Below are 19,669 nucleotides of genomic sequence, written 5' to 3' on the forward strand. Positions count from 1 at the left end.
GCATGAATGCATTTAGATGCTAAAATGAATCTTATATAAAGCTTAAAAATCTTTGTCAAAAAGTTGAAAAGACCAAGACTGGCTCACTGGATGCTACAATGCTCCAGTGCATTCAATATCTTATCTGTATTTCATACTGGCATTTGTGTGAATGAAGTCAGCAACAAATTATTTCAATGAAACAAAACAACAGGACATGTAACTGTTGATATAATACGGTGATCGAGTTAGTCTCTTGGTGCTCAGTTTCTGCTTTGCGTATTAACTTTACTTTATGTGTGATCCTTGACATGTCGATCAGGGAGATTTCCTTTCCCGTAGAGGTTAAAGGGGTTAACACAACTTTCCCTGACCTCTTGATATCAACACATTCAGATGTCATATTTTACCACAGCCCATGGAGCAGAGAAGACCTTCCAAAATTCAGACCAAAGTGGATCAAAAAGAATCACAAGGATTCGACCAAAATGTCAACTATGTCAAAAATCAGTGGTCCATTAATTTTTTCTGCTTTAGTATAATAAACAGAAGGACGATGTTGATTTATCTTTATTTTTTATAGAATTTCAATTGAGTTTGTGTCTGCTGAGGGTCTTACAGTAGGCACTGCAGTGAAGGGAATGAAAAGGACAGACGCTGGCAACCAGCTGTCTCTGGATGTGGATCATGGAGAGATTCAGCCGCTCTTTGATCCCTTGGCAGGAGCTCTGTGCCAGGGCAACACACCAGCTCCTGTGTTGTATGTGTGGTGTGTGTTCTTGTTACTTGCTACATTGTGAGGACCATTTCTGCAGTTTAACCTGATCAAAGTGAGGAACCGGTGGGTGGTGAGAGAGTGATGGACATTTTGGCCGGTCGCTCACTTTGGAAACAGCCGTAGTCTGTGTGTGTGTGTGTGCTGTTAGGGGTGGTGTGGTGTGTGTGTGTGTGTGTGTTCCTGGTACTTTGCTACATGTGTGTGGAGTTAGCCATTTTCTGCATTTTACTATCAAGAGTGAGTGAACATTTTTACAAAGTGGGCGATTTGGGGGCCGGTTCCGTCACTCTGGGAAAACAGGCCCCCATTTTGAGGGGTGAAGACCTTGTTACTGGAGAAACAGGTATGAATTGAGGTTGGTTAGGGGTTAGGGTTAGGTATTAGTTTTAGGCAATCAGTTTGTTGATGGTTAAAGGTTAGGGAGGTAGGCTCTAGGAAATGCATTACGCCTATGGATGTCCTCACTAAGATAGAAGTACAAACATGTGTGTGTGTGTGTGTGTGTGTGTGTGTGTGTGTCGTGTTGTGTGTGTGTGTGTGTGTGTGTGTGTGTTTTTAGCTTTGCTACATTTGTGGGACCAAATGTCCCACACAACTGTAGGAAACCGAAAACAATGTCACTTGTGGGGACCTCATTTCGGGCCCCACAAGTTTAAACAGTGTTTTCTTGTGCCATTGTTGTTGTTTACTTGGAAAAAAGTAAAAGTGCAAAAACGTTTCTTTAGGGTTTAGCGCATTGTTTTGGTTAGGGTTTAGGGTTTGGTTAAGGTTAGGGTTAGGGTAAGGGTTAGGGGTTAGACTATGAATGGAAGTCAATGGTAAGTCCCCCACAATGATAAAAAAAAATAGTATGTGTGTGTGTGTGTGTGTGTGTGGTGTGTGTGTGTGTATGTGTTGCACGCACACACATGTATTTGGGTGGGATCAGGTCTGGATATGGGTCATGCCAAAGCAGACACATCTCTTCTTAATATTACAGCACATGCGCTCACTTAGATTTTGTGCTTTTAAAGCTGCAGTTCTCGACATGCTAAAACTCTATCAGGTAAAACCAAAGTAATTCTGCAATGATTTCTCTGAATTTGCTAATTGAGTGGATGGTTAGATATTAATCGTGCTAGTATCCAGGAATCATAATTTTTAAATCACTGCTTATTTATAAATCTTTTATATTCTGACTTGCCTTTGAGCTGTATATTAACGCCACTCAATGAAGAGAATATCACTGAAGCCAGAGATTTTAACATTAAAGTCTCTTAGGGTGGCAGTTAAAATGGGCAGTTTATATCGACAGTGAAGTGACCGGTTTTCCCTCTAAATTCAATAAGAGGATCTATCATATGCGGGCATTTTTTTTTGTGCATCTTATTTTGCATTTTTTTTTGTATTTTTTAAAAGGTTTTATGTTTTAGGCAGTAACTGTACTACATAACGACTTTGAACATTTGTCAAGGAAGTGAGGATTTGCAATTTTTCTTGCCTTCAAGGAACATTTTTGTCAATTTTAAATAAATAACATAAGAAATTCAGAAAAATTAAATATTCTGATTGTAAGATTTAACATATAAAAAAACAAGTGTTATCCTGGACAGTGCTATCAACCAGATCCTTTTTCTCTCCACTAGTGAGGAGCTTCGCCTCCAGGCCTCCTCTATGGCCTGAAGCTCTGACTGAAGTCGATTCTGACTCCCGGCTCTGTCATGGTTTCACACAAAATTTGCCAGCCTCCAGTTGTCTGAGTGTACACAGGAGAATGCAGACCCAGAGACTGTTCTGCGCACTTTAAAAAACATGGGGAAACACAGTGCCTATGTTTGAGCATTTCAAATAATTACATTACATTTGACACAATTTCAGCATCTCTGGTGGAAAAATAAATAAAATTTTTGTTCATTGCAATTGGTAAACAGTGACAGAAGCTGAAGGCAAAGATAGGAATACAGTAATCTCCACTGGCATCCGTACATACAGACCTTATAATTATTCGCAGAGTTCTGTAGCTGTTGCAGAGTACACAAGGAAGGTCCAGTGGGGGCAGCAAAGAGTCAACATCCGTCAGCAACTTCCTCAAAAGTTTCAAGCCACAGTGGTAGATTCTCCAATGGTGCAGCTGGTCTTTTGTCAGGTTTGGTTCTGACGAGCCAGAGCAATGGCGTTGAACCAGCTTTCCTTCATACAGGCTACTTGTGCCATGAGCTCAGATCTGTAAAGAACACAAGTGGTTCAGTTTATGTGTTCTAATCTGGAGGAAAACTGGAACCTGGTTTCTGGAATCCACTGAAAAACAAAAACACAATAATCCGGAATAAAGCAGGGGATTGAGTTGACAAAAAATGGTTGTGATAGAGATACAAGGTTGTTGCAGCTGGAATTCAGCTCATTGAAAAAAATTAACACAAAATTAGAAAGTAATAAAAACAAGGAGGCACATACACAAACAAGTCTGTCATAGATGATTACAGGCAATTTCTGAATAATCTCCAAATCAGTAGGATAGTAAGGATGCTTCTCATGGTCTCACTGTGTCATGGATATTTGGATTGGGTTGTTATTGTAGTGAGCTGCATTTAAATGTAACACTGAGGACACATAACTGCTTTACATGGACTATACAGCTGCCAGAAGCTTTAATTAGACACAGACTATGGTCTAAATGTGGCAGGAAGTCATCAAACACACTACACTTCACACTCACGGTCCTGACAACATAACACTTAACCAAACTAACTAGGCTGACTAAACCACAAAACCACAATAAAACACAAATACTAATAACACTGGAACACTAACATAAACCACAGTAATGACATTTAAACCCCCAACACCTCAAACTCCCATGTGCACTGGCAGCACGACAGTTCATTGACCAGCTCTGCCATTGCTGCATTATTTTAATTATTTTTGCGGAACGACAAACATTTTCTAGCCTAAAAAATGAAAACAATAGAAAAATATGTAAAATAAATAATTAAATAAATAAAATAAAATAAAACATATTAAATAATATTAATATAAAATAAAATGTGTAGCGTACAGCGCTGGGCTTGGATTGGCTCAGCGACGGTAGCATCAGTCTCCTCTGTCTCCCCTGAGTATAGCATATGGTATAGCGCATTCAGTATCTGGTCTCGTCCATTTCGCATAGATGTCTGATCGCTGAGCATAGTGTTGCTCTGTGGTGATGTGTGGTGTATGGAAGGGTTTATAAAGCCTTAAAATATATACAGTATAAACAAAAAAAACACTCAGAGAGCGCAATATTCCTCCAAGACTGTTCATTCTCTGACCTTGCACTGAACACAGCCATGTGTTATGCACGTGTGCGTGAATCACCTGACCTAAATATGTAGCGAGTGGCGGTAATTGATGGGACACAGAAATACCCCCACAATTTAATCAATCAGTTGTTCCTTGTGTCAGTTCCAATAAGCTGGCAAGAGTGGATTTGTAGGAGAATCACATGATTGTCAACAGGGATCTGATGCAGCATTCACTTGATGTCATGGTTACAGTGACGCTGTGCCGGCCACTATATCATGCAATGGGAATCCTTAACAAATCTGTGGATCCAGATTATAAGCCGCATCACTGCCAAATCTAATGATTTAGTCCTTGTGTCATTTCTGACCTTCCCTCAAAATTCCATCCAAATCTGTTATTCCGTTTTTGAGTAATATTGCACAGGACAGACAGATTCACAGAGGAAAGTACTGATTTTTTTTTTTTCTCATTTCCTACATACAGGTGGCGCGCTTACAGCGCAGCAGCCGGAGCTGCCATTGGCAGGGCAGCTCAAATGTAATTTCGTTGTATACTAAAGTGTGCAATGACAATAAATTCTCTGATTCTGATTCTGATCATCACATAACTCCACTGTGTCCCTGAGCAGAGTAATAATAAAACAAATATTGCAGCATCTGATTTTTGCATGACTGTGTTCATCTGCATTTAGTTTATTTTGCTTATTATTTTGGTGTTTATTTATGTTGTGCTTTGGATCTTATTTCATTGATTATTGGTCAGCTATATCATTGTTTTATGTTTGCTACTCTCTGATAAAAGAAACATGTTTCTGCTGGTATCAGAGAAAAATAAGAATACAGATGTATAAATGTTAACTTGCTGTTGCTGGGAAGGTTCCTGTTATGACCATGGCTCTGGACTCTGAGGGTAATGTGTTTTTCTATTATATATATATATTTATTTATATATAAAACAAACCAGATAAAATGTTAATGCCACTGCAGTGGCAAATAGCTCTGGCTTGATTTGATTCAATTAATGTTTAAGTTGAGATTTACAAGAAATGTTTTAACTGCTGCTGTGTGAAGGGAATACAGCAGTTAAAAGCATTTTATTTGTTTAGTGTTTGCAAACCAAATGTTACTGTATTTTTTATTTATATAGCAGTACTTTAAAAATAAAAGTGCAGGATATACTACTTTTAAACTCGCTTTTTAATTCTAAGCATAACGATGTGATTAATCGTGATTAATCACAGAAATCTCATGCGATTAATTGCGATTATACACACACACACACACACACACACACACACACACACACACACACACACACACACACACACACACACTATGTTTTTCTATCATTGTGGGGACATACCATTGACTCCCATTCATATCTAACCCCTAACCCTAACCCTAACCCTAACCAAAACAATGCCTAACCCTAAAGAAACGTTTTTGCACTTTTACTTTTTTCAGTAACAACAACATGGCCAAGAAAACACTGTTTAAACTTGTAGGGACCGAAATGAGGTCCCCACAAGTGACATTGTTTTCAGTTTTCCTACAGTTGTGGGGACATTTGGTCCCCACAAGTATAGCCAGCACCTGACCACACACACACACACACACACACACACACACACACACACACACACACACACACACACACACACACACTCTCATTCAAAACTTTAATTATTTTACACATTGGAGATTAATAATGAAGACATCAAAACTATACAAGTTCTGTCATTTACCTTTTCTCTCCTGTTTCTTTTTCCATACACCTGACTGCGTCACAGAGCAGATCCTGTAGAAGGTGATGTCCAGCAATTACTTCAGCCTGAAGCCTCTGTGGAGAACGATTAGTAACAGTAGGAAAGACATAACAATGAGGTTCATAGATCATTCATGTTTTTATCAGACTTCATCCTGATTGTACCATAAAATGGTAAGGACATTTTAATTACAAGTTATGATGCAAGTATTTGTGTGAGATTAATAGTTTTTCTTCAAGATAACACTCCTTGTTCACAAATGGCACTCAAACTCCACAATGTCCTGCCATGATCTCAGTCTGTGTCTGATGAGGTGGTTTATTCAGCTTCTGCTAGACTTAAACAAATGTTTCTCGTCAACATACTAATCATCTAGTAAAGCGTGGGCAGTGCACAGATGAACTGTTTATCCAGATTTCAGACTAATCTGCTGCTGCAGGGGTTGGAAAAGCTTTTTCAACAAAGAAATTAGTGGAAATACCTGGCAACTGTTTTTTCATGGAAAGTTAGCAGGGTAATACGATATAATGTCTTTCAAACTGCAGTACTTTAAGTTGTTTGTAAATCTCTAAAGTAGACAAGTTAAAGTTTACTCATGTTTGTCAGATATTAATCTGACTAAGGTTTATAAAATGAAATAAACAGAGAATGTGAAAAGTGTATTTTACCTGATGGACAGCCAGCATCTCTTGGACATTTGAATAACTTGGAGGTTTTCTGTACACTGATTCTTGCTTCAGCTTTTCCTGGATAGATGTCAGGTTCTTACATTTCTCCTGAAAGCTTTGGGAATGTTGACGCTCAGCTAGCAACTTTCTGTAAAACAATGTAAGGCATCCACATATAAAGAGTTCAAGACCACAGCAGTCTTCTTTTAATGTATAAATGAACACGTGATGCATGCAAATAGTTCACCACACAATACAATACTCTGAGATGTTAAAACACACTTTTCAACTTTCAAAGTATCATATTGTAGCCCTCTTTAGCAAATAAAGGAAAATCTTGCAGGTCTCCAGAATGAGAGCTGAAAATATTAATAATTGCTAATAAGATGGCTCATTTCAGCACCTGATGTCCACTGAGTTTAGGTTGCACTAAAGCATAATACAGTAATCCATCTAGTCCTTGTTTATTGGATTAAAATCACTTCTAACATTTCCACTATATCTGATTGCCCCTTAGTTTTTTCATGTCCACAGAACTACCATTTCCAAGGGTGCAAGAAGAATGGCAGTAGTGTCCTCATATCTACCTTATTTTACACGTCCAAGTTTTTAAGACAAACAAAACACACACACACACACACACACACAAAAAAACATTTTTACCCAATTGGGCTTGTAAGTACTGGACATGTGACACATTTTTATTATTTAAAACAACATGTTATAGATTTATTCACCAGGCGAGAATATCATAATATGTAGTCAAAATGTCTGCAGATTTATAAACTGGATTCAAGTTTCTTAAAACCCTCTTTTATTGACTTGCTTTTGTGTGAAGTTTATTTTTGGCTTTAATACATTTTGGTGTTCTATTCTGTATTTAAGTACTATTTGTTAATTTTATATCTTCTCTCTTGCTTCATTTTAATTTTAGCTGCCTAGTTCTTTGGTGTGAAGTTGTCTTTAATTATTCTATTTTTTTAATTTTAAATCTCTACCTTTTAATTTTCAGTCTTATGCATACATTTTTAAACTGCCTAATGCCGTTGTTTGATATGCGTCCTAATCTAGCTAATTATTAATTTAACTTATTTTTATCATGTTTATTATTAATTTATTTGACTGCTCTGCCTTGTCTCCTTATGTCTAGTTTCACTGTCTCTGTGTTTGCATGTTTTTACTGACAAAGCACCTTGTGAATGCTGTTTGTAAGGGTGCTATATAAATAAAGTTATTATTTTTTATCATTATTGTTGCTGCTGTTTTATTTCTGTTTTTTTTTTTGGTGAATTTAACTCTCACGTGTTCATGTCAGATGCACTAGTCATGCTTTCAACCCAGTTCCTGCTCAGCATGTGCAGTCTCTCGGTCTCCTGCTTGGTCAGAGTCATGTAGCTGCTCATCCCCATAATCTCAGCCACTGATGGATAAATATCGCTGAGTTCCAAGAGAACTTGCTGCAAATTCAAGACATAATAAACACAAAGCACATTTTTAGTTAAGGAACTCGCCATCAAAAGGATTTAAAAATGGCAACAAAAAATTGCGTTCAGGGATGCTGGTTTATGGAAATGAAAAGATGGTCTGATTAACCTTCACAGAGTCTGCGTCCTTCGATTTACGCAGTAAGTTCCGTATCTGCTTTTCAATGGCCTCCAGTTGAGCATGAAATAGTTTTTGTTGGTCCAAGTTCTCCTTTACACAAAAATACAACCACCTTAATATTAGTCTGGTTTGTGAAATTTAAACATTGTTTAACCGTTTAACATGTTTCATCTGTTATTACACAAAACACTCTCTATCAATCACTCAACTGTTAGATATTTCATTTTCTCACCTGAAGACTTTTCTTTTTCCCTGACATGGCTTGGTTTAGCAACAGAATATCACGTGACAGCAGTCTGGTTTCTGATTGGATTAAATTTACAGATAGTGGTTCTAGCTGTCCAGTAAGAGGCTTGGATACTGCCAGCACTTCTCCCACACTGCCTTGCAAGTCTTCCACAGCCTCCTGCAACTTCTGGGTTGAGAAAACAGATAGTTAGATGGAAGAATATAAACAACTTATTGCTTATACTGATGACACATTTAATTGATTAAATATTTCCTGGTTTCCATCATCATCAACTGTTTTCAGATTATTTCATTAATTCACTTGGTGCTGCATTTATCTTCTTGGAAAATAGAAGTGCCTATTTCACCAAATGGTTTTAGCTTAAGGTGTCACAGTGTTCAGTGGTTAGCACAGCCGCCTTGCAGCAAGAAGATCTCCGGTTCATGTCCTGGCCTGGGCTTTTTGCATGCAGTTTGCATGTTCTCCCTGTGCATGTGTGGGTTTTCTCCAGGTACACCGGCTTCCTCCCACAGTCCAAAAACATTCTGAGGCTAATTGGTGATTCTAAATTTTCCGTAGGTGTGAACGTGAGTGTGATTGTTTGTCTTTATATGTCGCCCTGTGATAGAGCAGTGACCTGTCCAGGGTGTCCCCTGCCTTCACCCCAAGTCAGCTGGGATAGACTCCAGCACCCCCATGACCCTAAAGAGGATTAAGCAGCATTTAGATAATGGATGTTTTGAACTTAAACATTTTGAGAATATATGTTGTCTTGTGGTCTGCACAGTGACGTAGTGGTTAGCACTTTCGCCTTACAGCAAGAAGATCCCCGGTTCAAATCCCGGCTTGGGCCTGGGATCTTTCTGCATGGAGTTTGCATGTTCTCCCTGTGCATGCTTGGGTTTTCTCTGGGTACTCCGGCTTCCTCCCACAGTTCAAAAATATGCTGAGGTTAATTGATCACTCTAAATTGCCCATAGGTGTCAATGTGTATGTGATTGTTCGTCTGTATATGTAGCCCTGCAACAGACTGCCGACCTGTCCAGGGTGTCCCCTGCCTTTGCCCGAGTCAGCTGGGATAGGCTCCAGCACCCCCCGTGACCCTTGTGAGGATAAAGCGGTGTATAGAGAATGGATAGATGGATGTTGTCTTGTGTATTTTAAAGAGGGCAGAAGTGGAAAGTATACTTGAATGTAAGCCCTAAATCCTTTTGTAAACAAATGAGCAAAACAACATATAATACACTGTCCAGACTATGCATAAGAGGAGATGAAATCAGGTGTATGAACAAAGAGCAGAGCATCGCTGATATTTCTGCCCATAAGTTCATGCTGACTCTTCCATTCCAAGAATAGGAGACCAGTCACTGAGAAAAACATTCAATTAAATTATGAATGTAATGTGTGGACTCCCTGAACCAGCACAGGATGAGTCAAGCAGAGAATTTCTAAAAAATATTGCACATGGTGACCTTGAAAAACAAGGTTTATAAAATCCGGTTACCAAACTGGTTCTGTTGGTTCTTGGTAAACTTCAGTAGTTCAAGGTAAAAGGTTTCAGTTCAATCACTTACAATGCTTTAGGTTTTCATATATGTGTGAGCCCTCTGACATCCAAAATCCACAAGCAGGTTTGAGAGGCATATTGTTTTTAAAGAATTGCCAAAATTACACCTAATATCAGAGCAAGAAACTGACGTTTTAAGGACTTTTGGATTGAACCAGGCTGAGCTGCAGGCTGTGTTTGATTTAGAAGCAAAGTAAGAATGTAAGTAGTAATAATTATAGTATTTAGAGCCATCATTTTTTGCCCAGTAATGGTAACATCTGTGAGCACTTGGAAAAATGCTGTACATACTGATTTCATTAAAAAAAAAAAACACAATAGTATAACAGATAATCAAAGATTTGAAGCGCATATTTTTCATTTTGGGATTGAAAGGTGTCACAATGCACAAAAGACATTTTCTGAGTTCTCTCAACTTCTCGCCACGGTTGTGCTTTTTTCACAGATCTGCAGGACTTTATGCTGTGCTGAAAAATGAAGCCACAGTGAGTAAAAATGCGATGTCCAAAACCTTCATGGAGTTTCAGAGTGTTAAACAAGTCAGCACTGATGTCATGAATGTAGAAGACACACCCTGCCTTATACAGTTGTTAAACTATATGGTTTCAAATTCATCATAACTTCTCTTTGAACAAAATTGTCATTATTGAAATTTTTTGTTGATCTTTCTTGTTAGATTCAGAATGAATGAATGGCATTTTTGAAAAACACCGACAACTTTATCTTTTAAATTATGAATAGCTGACTCAGGTAAGGACGGCACAGTGGGTGGTGGTTAGCACAGTCGCCTTGCAGCTAGAAGATTCCTGTTTCGTGTCCCAGCCTTCCCAGAATCTTTCTGCATGGTGTTTGCATGCGTGGGTTTTCTCCCGTCCCGGTACTTTCAATTCAATTCAATTCAATTCAATTTTATTTATATAGCGTCAGTTACAGTCAAATCGTCTCAAGACGCTTTACAGAACCCATATGCCTGACCCCCAGAGCAAGCCCAAAGGCGACAGTCAGCTTCATCCCACAGTCTAAAAACATGCTGATGTTAATTGCTGACTCGAAATTGTCCGCAGGTATGAATGTGAGTGTGATTGTTTGTCTCTATGCATAGCCCTGCGATAGTGGTGACCTGTCCAGGGTGTCCCTTGTCTTCACCCTAAGTCAGCTGGGATATATTTCAGCCCCCCATAACCCTAATAAGGATTAAGCGGTGTATCGATAATGGACAGATGAATGACATAGGAAACTTACTTTAAACCTATCATTTGTTAAACTGACTTTTCCTTGTTGTGGGGTTCATTGACAATATTCAGTGATTGATGTAGGGATAATGTACCTCTACATGACATATGAAGTAGCCAATTTCTGGTAACAATTAGCTGATTACAACATAATATCATTGGACTGTTGAACACATTCAGTACTACACTGTTTATTTAAATTCTGCTAAAAGCCCAACACTCACTTTTACTGAGAAATATGTGTCTTGTGTGTTCTGTTCAGGTGAAAGTGAAGAACTTGACAGCTTCTCCCACTGATGCCAGAGGTTTTGGAGGCAATCAGAGCAGTTGTCAGAGAGGTGAGTGTACTCCTGCCAGAGGGAACGTGTCTCTTCAGTCTTTATGTATTTGCCCTTTATCTCCTGCACAATGTCGTTCCACCTGACAAGGCCAAAAAATATTAGTAACACATTAAGACTGCAACTGATTAGGCTCACATGAAAATGAAATTGTATATGATACATTTTAGGACAGTTACTGTAGAGAACAAAAGGCAAATGACATAACCAGTCTTAGAGAGTTTGGTACACTTATCTAAATAAATGTATGGTTAAATTCTGGTGTACATTTAATTGTGACTGTGTGAACTGTAAGTTTATGAACTAACTGCTGTAAATCAGCTCTTCAGTTTGGAAACACAACACATTACATTATTATTTCACTATTTTTTATCCTGTCTGATCATGGTGTAACTTTTTGTGGAAAAAACATAGTTTTCCACTGTAGCAGGGATATGTTTAATACACTCAACAAAAATATAAACGCAACACTTTTGTTTTTGCTCCCATCTTTTATGAGATGAAAAAAAACATTGGGCTGAATATAAATGGAGGTCTTCAAAAGTCAAGTTTTGGAGAAATACTGGTTCAGATGATTGCAAGGAAATGTATACATAATATCTATGATACACTCAACAAAAATATAAACACAACACTTTTGTTTTTGCTCCCATTTTTTATGAGATGAACTCAAACATCTAAAACTTTTTCCACATACACAATATCACCATTTCTCTCAAATATTGTTCACAAATCTGTCTAAATCTGTGATAGTGAGCACTTCTCCTCTGCTGAGGATAAGCAATGGCTGTGCGAAGTTGCTGGATATTGGTGGGAACTGGTAACGCTGTCATATACGCCGATCCAGAGCATCCCAAACATGGTCAATGGGTGACATGTCCGGTGAGTATGCTGGCCATGCAAGAACTGGGACATTTTCAGCTTCCAAGAATTGTGTACAGATCCTTGCAACACTGGGCCGTGCATTATCCTGCTGCAACATGAGGTGATGTTCTTGGATGTATGGCACAACAATGGGCCTCAGGATCTCGTCATGGTATCTCTGTGCATTCAAAATGCCATCAATAAAATGCACCTGTGTTCTTCGTCCATAACAGACGCCTGCCCATACCCAGCCCGATCTCACGGGGATTCGTGAAACTGTCACGTAAGTTTTAGTTTCGGTTTCGTGTGCACCAACACGATTTCGTCATGTTTTTCGTGCCGCTCACCACAAAATGCGCACCAATGTATTTTAAACGGCGGACTTTTCGTGCCACTCAGAACGTATTTCAAAAGAATGTGTATATTATATTTTTAATGTAAAACCGTGGCGAATCCAACGCTATATTTTGCATGACATCGTCCCTAAACATAACCCTAACCATAACCCTAACCATAACCTAACCATAACCTAACCATAAGCCGGTGGTACACTTACCAATTTGCATAGGAATTTCAAGAATGTCCGGCGGCCGGCGGCCGCAAACGCGATCACACAAGCAGTATACGCCGATGGACAGCTTAGATCGTCATGAATCCGCCGGTATAAACCACTTTCAGATGTGATTACCACAGCGAAAAACATTTCGTGGTGAGCGGCACGAAAAACATGATGAAATCGTGTTGGTGCGCACGAAACCGAAACTAAAACTTACGTGACAGTTTCACGAATCCCCGTGAGACCGGGTTGCATGCCATACCATAACCCCACCGCCACCATGGGCCACTCAATCCACAACACTGACATCATCACTTCAGTTATCAGGCGCCTCTCCTGTGGAACCTGCTCCCAGTTTGGGTTCGGGAGGCAGACACCCTCTCTATTTTTAAGACCAGGCTTAAAACGTTCCTTTTTGACAAATCTTATAGTTGGGGCTGACTGGGTGACCCACAGGGGTTCGGCTTGTGTCTTCATTTGCACAGCTGACTCCCTCTTGGACGTCCCTTCGTTCTGCCTCTAGTCATGCTGCTATAGGCCTAGGCTGCTGGGGGACTTTTCTTGACGCACTGAGCCCTTCTCTATCTACCTTTACATTTAATATGTATACCGTTATTGCAGTACATTCACTCTGTTTCCCCCTGTGCTATTTCTCCGAGTGTCCCTGGTCCCAGAGCTGGATGCTTCAGATCTGCGGTTGATGTTCCACCAGCTGGTCCAGTCTCCACCATGTCCACTGTGGGATGCTGCTGCTGACCTTCCTCCAGCCCTCTGCTTCCAACTCCCTTTTTCCACCAGTCAACTCTGCATTGCCTTCACTATACTGTTATGCTAACTTACATACTGTTTGAATTTTACTGCTAGCTATATATGGAGTATGTTTAATGTCAGAGCCGTACATCATAAGAGTAAACTATGAGTCAGTTTTCAATGTTAGCTTATACTTTGTCTGTGTCACATATCCTGTCATGCATGTATCCAAATGTGTGTTGTGTTTTCCTTGCTTTCCCACCCCTCCCTCTTCTCCCATCCCTCCCCCTTGCCCTCTTCTGTCCTTCTCAACCCGCCCGGCCAGCAGGCAGATGGGTCCCCCCTATATAGAGCCGGGTTCTGCTCGAGGTTTCTTCCCTGTTAAAAGGGTGTTTTTCCTTGCCACTGTCGCCTTTGGGCTTGCTCTGGGGGTCAGGCATTTGGGTTCTGTAAAGCGTCTTGAGATGAGTTGACTGTAATTGACGCTATATAAATAAAATTGAATTGAATTGAATTGACATCAGAAAACCGCTCACCCACACGACACCACACACGCTGTCTGCCATCTGCCCTGAACAGTGTAAACCGGGATTCATCCGTGAAGAGAACACCTCTCCAACTTGCCAGACGCCATCGAATGTGAGCATTTGCCCACTCAAGTCGGTTACAATGATGAACTGGAGTCAGGTCCAGACCCCGATGAGGACGAAGAGCATGCAGATGAGCTTCCCTGAGACGGTTTCTGACACCTTGTGCAGAAATTCTTTGGTTATGCAAATCGTTTGTTTCAGCAGCTGTCCGAGTGGCTGGTCTCAGATGATCTTGGAGGTGAACATGCTGGATGTGGAGGTCCTAGGCTGGTGTGGTTACACGTGGTCTGCGGTTGTGAGGCTGGTTGGATGTAGCTGGTTGGATGTTGGAGACGGCTTATGGTAGAGAAATGAACATTCAATACACGAGCAACAGCTCTGGATGACATTCCTGCTGTCAGCATGCCAATTGCACGCTCCCTCAAATCTTGCCACATCTGTGGCATTGTGCTGTGTGATAAAACTGCACCTTTCAGAGTGGCCTTTTATTGTGGGCAGTCTAAGGCACACCTGTGCACTAATCATGGTGTCTAATCAGCATCTTGATATGGCGCACCTGTGAAGTGGGATGGATTATCTCAGCAAAGGAGAAGTGCTCACTATCACAGACTTAGACAGATTTGTGAACAATATTTGAGAGAAATGGTGATATTGTGTATGTGGAAAAAGTTTTAGATGTTTGAGTTCATCTCATAAAAAATGGGAGCAAAAACAAAAGTGTTGCGTTTATATTTTTGTTAAGTGTATCATAGATATTATGTATACATTTCCTTGCAATCATCTGAACCAGTATTTCTCCAAAACTTGACTTTTGAAGACCTCCATTTATATTCAGTCCAATGTTTTTTTTATTTCACAGTTTAAAATTGACTTTTTAAAATTTTTGATTTCTTTTAGCCTAAAATGAAACTAAGCTTTTTAGTGCTTAAAAGAACACTTAATCGGCTTGTATGTTTGAAATAAAATCTAAATTATAAAAATTTGGAATTACATGTTCTCATTAGACAGTCATTTGCATTTTTTTCTTTGGATTTGATATACTGATTCTGTTTTACTCATTTAAGGTCACTGACCGTTTTCGCTCTTCTTCCACTTGATCATGCAGCGCCTGTGCTGCTCTTGGATGGAGAGCCTGCCCAAGCCTCTGACAGGATTTGTCTACAGTCGCCCAAAGTTGTTCTCCTTTACCAGCCTCTCCCTGGAGTTGCTGTGAATGCCAACATTTTTCCTGAGCATTTAGACATCGGATCAGCTTGTTTAAAGAGGTAAAGCAGAAACAATCTACCTGGATTAAAACGATGATTCTAATATTCTTTTAAAAAATGAACATGTAGCTGTAAAACCTATATGTGAACATCTCTATACAGTATATGAGGGTCACTGTATTTGCTCACCTGGAGGAGGTCTAAGTATCCTTCTGCCTGCTTTAGTGAAAAGAGGGGAGCCTGTTGGTGCTGCAGGGCACAGCGCACCCTAATGGTGTGCAGGATAGCATCCCTTAGATTTCTGTGAAAACAACTCCAGTCATCCACAGTCCGTTGAAGAACTGGTCTCAGAGTTTCCATCTGCAAATAGCCAGAGATAAAACTATTTGTAATTGAGTATATCTGACAGTTGAGAGGATTTATTCAGTATTTTTGAGGTAGAGGTTCTGTATTTCTAGCAGCATAGCTCTCATCTGTTGATTTCAATTCAATTCAATGAACTTTATTTTTCCGTTAAGAACTTCATTTGTGCAAGAGCATCTGTGCGTGTACTGTACATACAATTAACATACCCAACAGCACAAGAATAAACACAAGCAACATACCACACACACAACACATCCAACATACTAGAGATAGTAGATAAAAGACTGGTAAAATTTAAGATTAAAAAGAATATGTTATTCTTACAAAAGTGCAAGGTGCCAAATACATAAATAATTCAAAGATCCTAAAGAGGTAGGAGTTAAATAAAATGGCTCAGCCATTCATAAGTCTGATGGCTGAAACTTGACATGGCTCTGTTGGTCCTAAAAACGAGTGACCTGTGTCTCTGGTCTGAAGAGGAGCAGACTGTATTGGCTGTGCAGTGTGTGAGTGGTGTTTGAGGCTATCCGTGTTCCTTTAAGTTTTGTCCAAACGAAAGAACGCACCATGAGACGCTCAGCACCTGTCACCATTACAGCACCAGATTCAGGTTCAGGAATAACATACTTGTAACAAAGTGATCCATGTGTCACTAATAGATCACTGACTTGGTAGCTACGCAGCTTTTATCTTTGGTGAGAAGTTATTTGTGTTCTGTACAGGAAATGGAGGAGTGATTATTAATATACAAATGATTTGGATATGCAATAAATATTTTGAATCAATTTTAGGTGATATTTGCTAACTTATGGTATGAAAATGTAAAAAACAACTGGCTGCACACACATCATGTTTCAGAAATAAAATGGGCACACATTCAAATGTGTTGACTTTAAATGGAGCTACCTGTTAACTTTGTCTGCTGGGCAGTGTGGGTCTGTCAGAGCATTTTTTTGTGGAAAATAGTGGACAGCTGCATTTGGAAACAAGTTTGCTGACAGAGTGAACCTAACTTGTACCGTTGAGGACTATAAAACTACAACTATAATTTGAAATAAAAATATTTTGAAAACACTAAAATTATTTGTAGAGGTGAGGGGAACTGGAGTATTTAGTAATGAGTTATTGCAAGTGTGCTACACAAGCATAGAAGAACAAAACTATATTAAATCACAATTGCTAAGCCATATTGTTTATGCTATTTCAGACCATAGTATGTTTCATCGTCTGCTTAGCACTGGATTAGCAGTGTGTAATGTCTCATGGTAGTAACTTTAATTTTCTGTTGCCTGGCGCAGAATTTTCTATGTCAAGATTGTGGTAAGAGATTTACTTTTACCTGCTGCCTAAGATCCCTGCAAGCAAGACTTGTGCTCTCTGCCTTAGTGGAAAAGGTAGCATCACTTGGGTGCTCCTCTCCCTTTTCACCATGTACTCGTCTGGTTTGTAGCTCCTGCACAGCTGAAGCCACCTCCCTCACTCTGCCCACAACAGCCTGGAAGAAAAACATCAGCCTCAGATCAGAGCAGGAGAAGATACTGTACAAAACACACAGCTCCGTTTCCTTCCTGTTATTGTACCTCCCACTCCAGCAGAGCCTTGTGAGCCAGCGTTTGACTGGTGGGCTGCTTCCACAGATTCAGTTGTATTTTCTGCCGCTCCATCCAGCTATGAAGACCCTGCAAATGTTTCTCTCTTCCTGCACAGTTATGATGTATCTGTTCAGCTCCACGAATCTGAGAAGGTAAAGCCAAACAGTGGTTGATTCATGCATAGCAAAAAAGTCTTGAACATTAGTTCATGCGGTTTCCATTCTTGTTGCCATGAAGGGAATTGTAGTTTGTTTGGTGCTCCAGGTGGAATGTCAGTTATTTGCCAATATTTGTGCTGCTTCAACATATTTAAGACTTGGTCGTGTTTCTTTTCAGTTGTATGCAGATCTGTTTCCTTTTGATGGAGTGTATATTTATATATATATTTAACTTATCAGCCATACTTCACATTTCATCTGTTTGCATAATAGTGGTTTTCTGGCTCAGTCTAAGCTTTAGTGAGTATACAATGACATTTTTAGATTCTGAGTAAAGGTGATCTATGTCTTACATATATATATATATATATATATATATATATATATACACACATATATATATAAGACATAGATCACCTTTACTCAGAATCTAAAAATGTCATTGTATATATTTCAGAAATCAAGACCTGATTTTCCAGCTCCCTCTGAAAGTGCTGCCACTTCAGTCTGAAGGTGCCCAGTTTCTCTGAGAACACTGTACGTTCAGAGCGGAGAGCCTGGATGTCGGCTCCCACCGTCTGAGGTGCAGACTGGCAGAGAGAATCGAGGAGGAGTTGCCCACTGGCCACAGCTGCCTGTAACACCTGAGAAAAAAGGTTTAATATTAAGAAGACATATATATATATATATATATATATAAAGAGAGAGAGAGAGAGAGAGAGAGACAGAGAGAGAGAGAGAGAGAGAGAGAGAGAGAGAGAAGCACAGAGAAGCATACTTTTCTTCTGTATTTCTGCACGATGTTTATGGCCTACATACATTTTACCTTTCAGGTGTTTGACAAAAATCATATATCATATTTCAAGCATGAATTCATTACCATTAAGTGATGTTATTAGCTTCAGTGGTAGTACCTTTGGTGAATGATTGAATATTACCTCATCCATACTTAATTATTCTGAAATAAAAATCTCACTGGTTATTCCGAAATAACTAGTGATGGGTGGATGGGTAATCTCTGTTTAAAATAAAGCTCTGACACAGAAAAAAACTCTCACATGCAACTATTTTCAAAGGAAATGCACAGAGAAAAGTCCACGTGGAGGCAGTGCAGATGTGAGTACCTGGTAGTGCTGCAGGATGTCAGTGATCTGAGCTGCATTTGTGGCCTTAAGGACTCCTTCTTTCTCCTGTTTCAATTGAGCCTCCATATTTTTCAGCCAGTCTTCCAGGTCAGACAGCAGTTCCACTCGTGGCTGTGTTGCCAGCAGATGCTACAAGGCATAAGACATCAGAGAAGAAAGGTAGTTTAATTTAACATGAGTACATTTGTAACCTTTCAGTTTAAATTGCTTTGTTTCATTTGCCTTCAGTGATAATCACAGAAAAAACATCTGCTCGGCTACAATCTAACCATTGTACATATCCAAATTATTAAATCTTTCTTTGGTAGAAAAGATCTTTTCATCTTCCCTTGAGGGTGATTGCCAAATTTCAAGATATCAAAATGAAATGTCTGCAAGATAAACCAGTCTAAATCAGCTTAATTATTATAATGACAAATTTCTTGTTCCATTCAGTGGTGATAAATGGTGGGGAAAAATCAAACATGACCTTCTGCATGATGTCTAATCCTCCCTATTCTTCAACCACCTCCAAAAGGATTTCTGCACAGTTTAATTTTACACCCTCCTAACCAGAGGAGTTTTCTCAGTGCCTAATTATATTTGAAAACCAACAGCAGTTACATGAAATTTGAAATGAAGCTACTAACAAGATTACTAGCATGTTATAAAAGCTGGAGATCATTGCAGCCATTGCAATATTTACTATGAGAGAATTACACTCATGATTTCTCTTGCAGTAACGGTGTGTTTTGTTCACCTGTTGCAGTTGCTCCTGTATCTTGGACTGGTCAGAGGTCAGTCTGTTCCAGCTAACCTCCAGCTGGGTGAGCTGAGTTCTCAGTTTAGGACAATCAGCTTCCCGCAGGTGGAGGAGCCGAGTGCCATCTTTGGATACGGACTCCTTCAGCACTGACATAGCTTCCACTTGTATGGAGAAGTCCTGGGCACAGCATTTGCATTTAGAGGTTAACATCAGAAAGCTGGTCAATCCTGGTCAAGTGATGCTTTATTAACTGCTGTAATTTCATTGTTAATCTGA

At 39.5% G+C, this 19,669-nt stretch overlaps 1 protein-coding gene across 1 annotated transcript in view; it reads right to left on the minus strand.

Moving 5' to 3' along the window:
* Positions 1-988: 988 nt before the first annotated feature.
* Positions 989-19,669, minus strand: part of LOC110956069 (nesprin-1-like) — a 30,670-nt gene continuing 11,989 nt past the window's right edge. The window contains 19 exon segments of the mRNA XM_051937047.1: positions 989-1,088; positions 2,348-2,447; positions 2,450-2,537; positions 2,731-2,786; positions 2,789-2,881; positions 2,884-2,960; positions 5,763-5,857; positions 6,452-6,599; positions 7,754-7,908; positions 8,045-8,146; positions 8,289-8,471; positions 11,309-11,504; positions 15,256-15,389; positions 15,577-15,747; positions 17,093-17,248; positions 17,334-17,489; positions 17,971-18,147; positions 18,628-18,777; positions 19,388-19,570. Coding sequence (XP_051793007.1) covers positions 989-1,088; positions 2,348-2,447; positions 2,450-2,537; positions 2,731-2,786; positions 2,789-2,881; positions 2,884-2,960; positions 5,763-5,857; positions 6,452-6,599; positions 7,754-7,908; positions 8,045-8,146; positions 8,289-8,471; positions 11,309-11,504; positions 15,256-15,389; positions 15,577-15,747; positions 17,093-17,248; positions 17,334-17,489; positions 17,971-18,147; positions 18,628-18,777; positions 19,388-19,570 — 2,520 coding nt within the window.

Source organism: Acanthochromis polyacanthus, chromosome 16 (genome assembly GCF_021347895.1).
Source record: "Acanthochromis polyacanthus isolate Apoly-LR-REF ecotype Palm Island chromosome 16, KAUST_Apoly_ChrSc, whole genome shotgun sequence".
Classification (NCBI taxonomy): domain Eukaryota; kingdom Metazoa; phylum Chordata; class Actinopteri; family Pomacentridae; genus Acanthochromis; species Acanthochromis polyacanthus.